Source organism: Callorhinus ursinus, unplaced genomic scaffold (assembly GCF_003265705.2).
Source record: "Callorhinus ursinus isolate GAN/ISIS: 27379988/994484 unplaced genomic scaffold, GSC_fseal_2.0 scaffold28, whole genome shotgun sequence".
Taxonomy (NCBI): domain Eukaryota; kingdom Metazoa; phylum Chordata; class Mammalia; order Carnivora; family Otariidae; genus Callorhinus; species Callorhinus ursinus.
Genome location: NW_027397090.1, coordinates 18,037,669 through 18,047,533, shown reverse-complemented (window position 1 = coordinate 18,047,533; position 9,865 = coordinate 18,037,669). Strand labels below are relative to the sequence as shown.

Genomic DNA, 9,865 nt, shown 5'->3' with positions numbered 1-9,865 from the left:
TGGATGGAGGGGTGGGTGGATGGAGGGGTGGGTGGATGGAGGGGTGGGTGGATGGAGGGGTGGGTGGATGGAGGGGTGGGTGGATGGAGGGGTGTAGGGAGGGTGGGGCAAAGTCCAGAGGGGAGCTGGTGAGTGGACTCCTGTCCAGGATGTGAGTGTGGGGTGGGAGAGGCATGAGGAGGGACCAGAATGACCTCCCGAGGAACCACGTTTTGTTGTGCAGGGGTGTCCTCGAGTCACGTTTAAGGTGTGCAGGGGGAGTGGGCTGCTCCAGGATTTCCCTATTTCCTGCCTCCGATGTTTATGGCTCTTTCCTTCTTCCCTTTCAGCTAGTGGAGCATTACTCTTACAAACCAGATGGGCTATTAAGAGTTCTTACAGTTCCATGCCAGAAGATTGGCGGGCAGACAGGTGAGTTCCTGACCTTGGAGCCTCTGTCTCTGGGATCGTGACAGTAATCAGCCTGGCTTCACAGTCGGCCTGTCCCAGATCCGGGTGGGATGAGGGCTTGTTTTTACTGGTTGATGAAAGATGATGTCGGGTCATTCCAGTTAATCACACTGTAGCTGGTAGCTTTAACTGGAGAAAGCGGGTTAGTTCTAATTGCCCGGGTGAGGACGCTGAGTGGAGGAGAAGGAGAAACTGCTTCTCTGGCAGGCTAACGGTCCAGCTGAGTGATCTGCACCCGGGGAGGGGGCTGCTGGGTGTCGGGGATTTAGCCATGACGGTCCATGCTCTTTCCACCCAGGAAACATCAACTTTGGAGCCCGCGCGCCCCTCCCAGGGGGCCATCCTGCGGTAAGTTACGAGGGCTGGGCGGGCGGTGGAGCAGCTGCATCCTAGAGCCAGGAAACCATGGGTTAGCGCACAGCATAGCCATGATTGTTGTTCCTGCCGCCCTTGATGACCTGGGGCCGGGGAGCGTCAGCTAGAATCAGCCTACTTTCAGTTCCAGGCCAGCTGAGTTCATTTCTTCATAGGTTAGACAGGGACACCCGGTGTTAAATCAGAAATACGCCTCCTGGTGGCTTTGGGAAATGATGTGCAGGATCCAGGAGACCGTGCACATGGCCCCTGGAGTGAGTCGGCTGTGCGTGATGTCCCACTGAGCATGTCCGCCTGGCTCTTTTGGTTAGATCATCATTAACAGAGGCATTGACCTTTCTGGAGAGTGGGTTTGACGGTAGCTTAGCGGAGGAGGCTTGGTTGGGGGTGGGATGCCCAGCAGCAGCAGATGAGAGAAGCCCTAGAGAAGGCCAGAACGCACCTCTCTCTCCGCCTCAATGGGAGGTGAGAATGTGACCTGCCCCCCTGTCTCCGTGGGGGTTTGCCCAACACACGCCCCCCTCCCCCCCACCCCAAGCCGACACACAGATTTATACTCAGAGGAGGAGTTGGGTCCTGCTCTTTTTTGGGGACCTCGATGTGGACCTTTGGTGTCAAAATTTTTTTAATGCCATCTGTAAAGTATAAAAATCCCCCTATCATGAGCTGTGTGCTCCACGTCTCCCTATTTGCCTATTAACCCTTAAAGAACAGAATCAGCAGAAATCGGAAGGTCCATTCTGCCCACAATAAGGATGGTTGACCGCTCACAAGCCGCACCCACATTGAAGCAGGGAACCTCTCCGGGGGCAGCACCTGTCACCAGATGCGGGGGCGGGGGGGGGGCAGAATTGGAATTTGCTAAAATACCAGTGAACTTCTGCATCAACGTCTAAAATAGAGCCCCTGTATGGAATCGTCATTTTATTTTACCCTTCATGTGGCTCCTGGGCCTGGCACATCCAGATGCTCCATGCTCCATCTACCATACGTCACGGTAGATGCTCCATGAGACAGATTGATCTCCCTCCCACATGGGTGAGGGCTGAGGGCTAAGAACTGTTACAAGAATATGAAGCCCTAGATGCAGCCGTGTATCACCCAGTCGCTTCAAGAAGTTAGATATTTTGGAAAATCTTTTTATTGACTATCTCAGTGCATACAGAAAAAAACACACATGCCCTACGTGTCCAAATCAGTGAATTTCCACAAACCATGGAACCAGCCCCCCAGAGAAGTAACAAAATTGGGCACAGTCACACTTACTTCTAGTTTCTTTAGAATGATTTGTCGTGTTTGTGATTTAGTAACCTGTATGAGACGGGGGCTACTTAATGTGACAGCCCTAATTCTATAGCTTTCCATGGAAAATATTAACCAAAGTATTTTTCCAGATCCTTCTGCTCAGGTGGCAGGCTTATCCTGAAGCATCCCTAATGACCAAGTGTGGCCGGCAGCAAATCTCTGCAGCAGAGTGTGGAGGGGGTTGGCAGTTAATCACAAAGTGATATCACAAAATGAAATAGCATGTCATGTGTTTGCTTTCTGAGATACTGACTCTTCCTTCTTTGCCGTTATGGTTTCTAGATGTGGTCAGCGGGTGGAATAATCTCCAGAATCAAATCATACTCCTTCCCAAAGCCGGGCCACAGAAAGGTGCTAATGCGTCCCCCGCTTGCTGTCCCCCTGCCTATGTGGTAGGACTGACCCGCACGCGGTGCCCGCGCTCCGGCCCCGGCTGCCCTCCGTGCGCGCTCCCCGCCCCGTCCAGCCGCTGTGCTCTCGCGCCTGCCGTGTGTGGCCCCAGGTGGGCAGCCTGTGCCCAGTGCTCGCCGCGCTTTCCGTGTGGGTCCTGGTCCCTGCCACCCGGTCCGCCCCCGCCAGCGTACTCTCCCTGCTCAGTGTGCGCTTGAACGTCCCAGGGTCGGCGCGGGAGGTGGGAGCCTCGTGTCGGAGAACCTTCTCCGAGCAAGCCAAGTGATCTGTTGTCAAAATCACAAGTTGCAGAGCCAGGGGGTCGATTATATAAAGTACGTGCTGTTGGAAAGGGTGCCAGGGTTTTGTGGGGGCTGCACAGGGAGCGTCTCAGGCTGTTTATTGCGTGGATGCCAAGGGCCATGACACCTGCATCGAGGCTGTAGATTTCCAACACGGAACTTGACTATAACAAGTAAAAAGACAAGCATGGAATTGGAGGATTAGAAGCGCCCTGTTTCTTTACGAGGCAGTTCAGGTTGACCTGGGATTCGTTTCTGTATTTGGCTGTGTGATTGAATTGTGAGGGAAAAAGCGAAGTTTTTTTAATGATTTATAATGAATCATCTCCATATATATATATATATATATATATATATATATATGTATGTATACCTGTATATATATACGTGTATATATGTATATATGTATACACGTATATATATGTATATATATAATATGTATGGGTTACTATTTTTTCCTTTGTACTTTCTCCATTGGTGGTAGAAAGTGGATTCTTTTGTTAATAATTCTTTCCATTTTCTTACCAATTAGTATTTTTTTCCAACATTTCAATCATACAGTTTGGCATCAACTGATGAAGCAAGTTGCCGAAAGTACTTGCTAGGAACAACAGAAAGAAAAAGCATAAGATCCCCAAGATTTTATTTAGGAAGAATTTTCCAGGTGGGCAGTCATACTGTGGGTGCTCCCAGTCTTGTTGTTGATAGATCAGAGAAGAGAGTTGAATGTGATGGTCGAGGGGCAAGTTGTCTGACGAACGGAGCGGCTGTCTGTCTGAATGTCACGTGGCCAGGCAGTGTGGACCAGCTCGTGGAACCTCAGCTAGAATGTGGCAGTGCTTTGGGGGAACTGCAGTCAGGGCCGCCCGCGCCAGGGTGGGCGTGTTAGGAATCGGGGACCAGGTTGTCAAGGTGACGCATTCTCTGTGTCCGGTGCCCCTTTGTCCCACCCTTGGTGTTTGCTTGAAGCCACCAGGCCCAGTAGGTGATTGAGGCTGTAGACCAGAAGAGGTAAACATCTGCCATGCTCCAAGGTAAAACCCTCCGGCTGCCCCCTTCCGGCCCATGTGGCCCAGGACCCCTGTCGGCTTGCGCCCCTTCTCTTGGGAGAGGGCTCCGCGTGGCCGCCCGGATGGCATCTAACAGGCAGGAAGTAGCCTTCTGATTCAGGGTGCATTTTAATCAAGAATCATCTTTTCGAGGCTGTAATTATAAATTTAGTTCAAATTAGTGACTTCGGTACCACGGTCTGGCGGTCAAACACAAGATGCAAGAGTGTTTAATCGAATGTTGCATCGACAGTGCTTCGTAGAACAGCTCAGGGCAGGACACGTGGCCTCCACAGTGCCTGGAACCCCTTACTTCACTGGCTTCCGTGGCCCCTCCATGTTCAGGGCCTGCGTGGCAGCTGTGGAAGTAGCCCTGTGGACGTGGGTCACACCACCGGTTGCCACCACTTGTCTATTCATTATTCCCTTTATGATGTGCCGACACACAGCCCCCTATCCAGGTGCGGTCCCAGAGATGGGCGGTCACACTGTGCACGGACCACATGCCATGCGTGTCTTAGCTCTGTGGCTCTGAGTGCAGCATTCAGGGACCCTTCACGGGAGCATGACCACTTAGAGATTTGTGTGTAAAACAGATACACACAATCACGTATCTAGGTACATATATGCCACACATACACATTTATATACACACACATCTTAACATGCATGCACCCCCACACACATATACGGGTTTATCACAAGGACTTGCCTTACAGAATGATAGGGGCTGACTAAGCAAATCCCATACCTGTAGGGCAGACCGTCAGGAAGGGTAGATCAGGAGCAGGGTGGAACCCCTCGGGCATGGTTGAAGTTGTCGTCCACAGCCAGGGGTCAATACGCCCTCCACCTTTCTCTGTTTCTCTCTCAGGAAAGCTGCAGCTCTCCCCAGAGGACTCTCAACTGATTAAGCCAGGCCCACCCAGCGTAATCTCCCTAATTTAAATCAGCTAATTAGGGATTTTAGTTATATCTGCAGAATCCCTCCATGGCAGTAGCAAAATGACAATTTGATTCGATCATGGAGGACTAGAGCTCAGACTAACCACGTGGACACATCAAAAAGCCAGGAAACAGTAACCCAGCCTAGCGAGGAGACAAGACTCACTACCACCCCGTCGCTGTCCCAGGCAGGCTGAAGCAGGCTCACGTCACTTGCAGTAACTAAGGAAATACACAGAAAAGATGCAATAGATCTTTGTATTAAAGGAGAGCATGTCTCTTTCTTACACTATCAATATATCAGTAAAACTACCTAAAATATCAGTAAGACTACCTAAAAATAAAGAACTATCATCAAAGGAAATAACAAACTGGGAATAACTATTGGTCCTGATGCTACACATGCAAGGTTAAGATCTTTAATATATAAAGAAATTCTATTAAGTCTGTAAAAGTTTTAACTAACAGGCAAATGGCAGAGGATGTCATTAGGTAGTTTGTAGTAAAGCAGATACAAATAGGAGAAACGTAGGAAAACATAAAAATAGGAAGAGCTGCTCCATTCCATAATAAGAGAGATGCAAGTGAAAACTAGGTGCGCTGTTATGTCCACCTGTGAAGTGGACCCAAGTAAAAAGCAACAGGATGTGCAGCAAGGGTGTGGTGAGTAAGTCCTCCCACGCTTTGCTGGAGAAGTGTGAGATGATGCAGCCTCGGAAGAAGGCAAGTTCACAGCATCCATCCAAAGTAAACTTCTCAACTGCAATTTCGTTTCTAGGTATGTATTATTCTTGCATTTGTGTGTAACCATGTGTCCATGAAAAGTGTTTATTCCAGCACTGTGTAACTGACAAGGTCTGGAAACAAACTAAAAGTCTGTCATTGGGAAATAAACTAGTTACAATTAAAATTCATACCGTGAGAGGCAGCTGAGATCTAGAATTATTTCCAAATTCCAGTGTTAATTACAAACAACTGATATGTGCTGATAGAATGTCAAATATTCTGGAAGAAATACTGAAACACAGTGGTAACGGTAGTGACCGCGAGAGCACGAAATAGGGGTGTCAAGGAGACTTACACTCTACCGTAAACCCCCTTGTGCCTTTGTAAATTCTTACCTCTCGAATTTAATCAATTTTTAAAAAGAGAATTGAATATTAGAAAGTAGTGAATCTGATTGATACTGTGAAAATACTTTTCTGGAAAAAAAAGGCTGTTGCCTATTTAAATTTATAACAACTTTGAAATATTCATTGAATTTTCCTAGATGCCAAAAAAATTAATAAAGAAGGATTGTGTGATTTAAGTTATGGATTAAATGTATTTTAATTGCTCATCAGAAATATTTTAGGAGAGCTGGTGTTTATATCTTTGCAAATAGAGGAGGAATTTTCTATTAATTAAACAGTCATGAGAAAGCACTTACAGGGATTATGTCAGATATCTCCTCTGTTTAGATAAGGTGCAAATGACTTTCTTGAGTTTGTTAATTTGATCAGTATACGTAGTTGTTTTTAATAATTCAGGCCCAAAGAGGACATGTCAGAACTTGAATTAATTCTAGCGTGTGGGTAGTCACCGAAAAGTTATGTTTTGACTTGAAGAGGACTGTTAATTAGATATTAGAGATTTCCTAATAAAAACTTAAGGACAGGTCTATTTTAAATTTTTTCCTTAGAAACTGGGAATACTTTCGTCCTTAAAAATACAGGTGAAGTCAAGTAACCAATGTAAATAATGATCCACCCTCTTCCCTGCCCTCCATAATAAAAACTTAAGGAGCGGGTCTATTTTAAAGTTTTCCTTCGATGTTAGTCCTTAAAAATATAAATGAAATTAACTAACAGGTGTCTGTGGGATTCACCCTCTCCCCTCCCCACATCCTTAAATGAAGTCCCTCCCACTTCTAGAACGGGAGCATCTGTCTTGCTCCTTTAAGTACAGAAACCTTTGCTTCATGTGAGTAAGAGCGTCTTCATAGGAGCGTCCACCTCCTGTTTCAGAGGCATGCTCCCTAAAACGCGACACAGCATTCACCTGTAGCTCCGTGGTCGAAATGTGTTCCAGAATTTCAAATTCAGACCCATTTCTCCTGCTGTATTCCAACACCTGCACTGATGATTGGATTATTTGAAGGCTTGTATGTAAATACGCAGTTGGCTAGAGTTGAGCTGGAAGAGCAAAAGAAGGAGAAGAGTTGTGAAGTCACACCGTCAGGCAGTAACGGCGAGGCACGGGGACAGACCCTGGAGAAAACGTGTTGCCGTGTCATTGTCAGGGGCCACGCTGCCGCCCTCTGCTCCTTAGGTCAGGACGATTGATGTTGGACGTCAGCTGTTGGTTTGCATGGACCGGAAGCAGACGTGGTCTCATTCCGTGCCCTGGCCGGGGAGGGTCTGCCCTGGGCTGTGGGGTCTTGTTCCCCCTTGGGACCACAGCCGCTCTTGCAGACCGGAGCCGTGCCCAAAATGGCAGCCCGCGTTCTGAAGCCTGCAGGCTCTCTCTGTCACTGCGGCTGTGACACCTATGTGGTCCTCTTTACTGCTGCTCTGCCTGATTGGGAAAGGTCTGTCCAAAAGCCTAAAAGCAAAGGTCTAGAAATGGATGTTAGGACACAGCATGATGCTCCCAGATCACCAGGAGAACAGTACATGTGTACCTCGTTCACTTCTGCATCCCCACTTAATAAGCACCCAACGGAGAGCTGTCGAACACATTTCAGTTTGCAGTTAAGGCTGGCCAGTAAGAGATCAGGGATCATAATTTAAGACCTAATTTGGTCTTATCTTTAATTACTGTGGAGTGACCTGTTTTTACCTCAATTTACAAAACTTAACAATCACCCCTTGTTCTTTGGGAGGGAGAGCGCGAAGGTCGCTAGTGCCATCTAGTGGTGGCCCACAGGTTTGAAAAGCCGCAAAAATGGGAGGAAAAAATGCACCTGCTCGCATTCCATTGACACCTTATGCTCTGTGCGGAAAAGGTGATGGTATTGATTGGGGTAGAATAAATCATCAAATATAAAGCAGAAAGAATAATGACAGGTGACAGAATAGGCCAGTGATGTGTTTTTCATTAAATTTTAACGCTAATCAGTACATTTATAATTTAGCATCATTCTTTACAAAGTCTTCGAATTCTTTCCAGCTGAGCATTCGATCCCAGAGGGTGTTTGGTGTCGTTCTACTCAGTGGCACATCCACCAAACACTTTAGGAAAGATGGAATTGTGTTTTGTACCTTTACCTTCATCATGACATCACCACCACCCTGTTAACTGACGCACCAGAAAATCTCCCATTTCTCCCGAAGAACATTCTCCCGAGTGTTGTGCCAGCTTCTCTCCCAGTGGGGTAACCCAGGGGCCTGGGTAGGGAGCGGATGTGGTTACTGAGGGACTCGCGGGGCCCCGGCTAGGCTGGGAAGGCTCTTAAGGGCATGGGGTCTGTGTGACCTTCAGAGGGAGACCCCAGCCCGTTTCCTAATGCGTCGCCAAGGCCGACGGGGGGTGAGCACCACACTGCCCGTCAGAGTCTGCTCTGCTCTTTCCAGGGCTTTAGGCTCAGTGTGTCCAGCACCACCAGCGCTCACTCACTCTTGTCACTCATTTGTACACTCCCACCTCTGCTTTAGAAGTCTTCCCCACAGGCTTCCGATGGCAGGTCATTGCATTCTGGCTTGATCTGTGAAGGCCTGGGGCTCGGGAGAGCATTCGCTCAGGCCGGAGCAGTAGTGGCCCCGGGATAGCCGGTCCTCGGTGGGCAGAGGGCAGGTTTCAGGGCCAGGAGCAGGGGTCCTGGTGTCTCTCCTTGTCTGTGACAGGCGGTCCTGGCGTCTTGAAGTCAGTCGTGTCTTTGGATCTCAGAGTTTCCTGCCTACAGGGAAAATCAGAGATGTTGAAATGATTGTATATATGAACCTAAAAGAGGCTTTTTTTTTTTTAATTGAATACTATTTCCACCTTGGAGTTTGATTGCAGCTGAGCAGAGGGTTGATGGGAGGCCTTGGGGATTCCCAGTCTCTCCGAGGATAGTTCTATCGAGACAGGGCAATTATCTTCTAAATGAGAAGTGGACTCCCAGGACATCCAACCGCCCTGTAATCACAGGCCAGTTTTTAAAAGAGGTGGTGGATCGTCATTTGGGATTATCCACGCCTATTTCCCTCCGTTAGGGTATTTCATTTCTAAACCACACTGACTTACACTTCCCATCTCCCAGTTTTAAGACACTGTTCCCATTCATTCATTCATTCATTCACTCGTTGGTGTGTGTTTGGTACATTTTTTTTTTTTTTTTGGAGCTCCAGTGGCGGCGGACAAGGCAACGTTCAGACGCAGTGAGGGGCCTTACGCTGTTTTTACTCGTGATACGTCCCAGCCCCTCCTGTGGAGTGTGGTAGGAACGCGATGGGAACGCCGAGAGAGGCGGAGAACGTGGAGCGAGCACCCTCCGCTGACACGGGAGAGCCGGCGTCCCGTAGCCTGGTCCCTTGGGCCTTTGTGCTGTGGGCAGCAGCTTGGTGGTGCTTGGCAGATGCCGTGAAGAAGGAGGTCCAGGTTTTGGAGACAGGTTGTGGCCGTGGTGCCTTGTGACTCCACTATTGTCCTTCTGGCTCCCGGGCCTGGGACGTCAGGCAGGCAGAGGAGGACCCCGTGTGTGCTGCGAGATACGTCACCGTGCACAGTGAAGCTTGATGTCTCTGTGTCTTTACATTTCTCCAAACCCTGGCAGTATCTCATGTCTTCGTGGCCAGTGTTTGGGCCCTGCTAAGGTAAACGGCTAGATGACCCTCCTAGTCAACTACACCAAAAAACAAACAAACAAAAAGATTTGAATAGTGATTTTTTTTTTCCCCCACAAACCAAATGTACTAGCAATACCCTTGTGTTAAAAGGAGGGGGCAAAGGCGGGCCAGGAAGACTCAAGATAGAGATTTTCAAAAGGGGAAGGTTATAGGGATGTAAGGAGGAGATCCTTCCCCCACCCCGTTAATTCATCATGCAAATTAATGTAAATCAGATCTAGCACCAGGAAGGTTGCTGCCC

At 48.4% G+C, this 9,865-nt stretch overlaps 1 protein-coding gene across 5 annotated transcripts in view; it reads left to right on the top strand.

Annotated features, from left to right (window-relative positions):
* SYK (spleen associated tyrosine kinase) overlaps window positions 1-9,865 on the top strand; it is a 79,110-nt gene that overhangs the window by 51,695 nt on the left and 17,550 nt on the right. For 2 of the 5 annotated variants that reach the window (XM_025891316.2, XM_025891315.2), the window contains exons 5-7: window positions 330-411; window positions 749-798; window positions 2,413-2,481. In XM_025891316.2, coding sequence (XP_025747101.1) covers window positions 330-411; window positions 749-798; window positions 2,413-2,481 — 201 coding nt within the window. The other 3 variants (XM_025891319.2, XM_025891321.2, XM_025891320.2) reach the window with 3 other exon arrangements.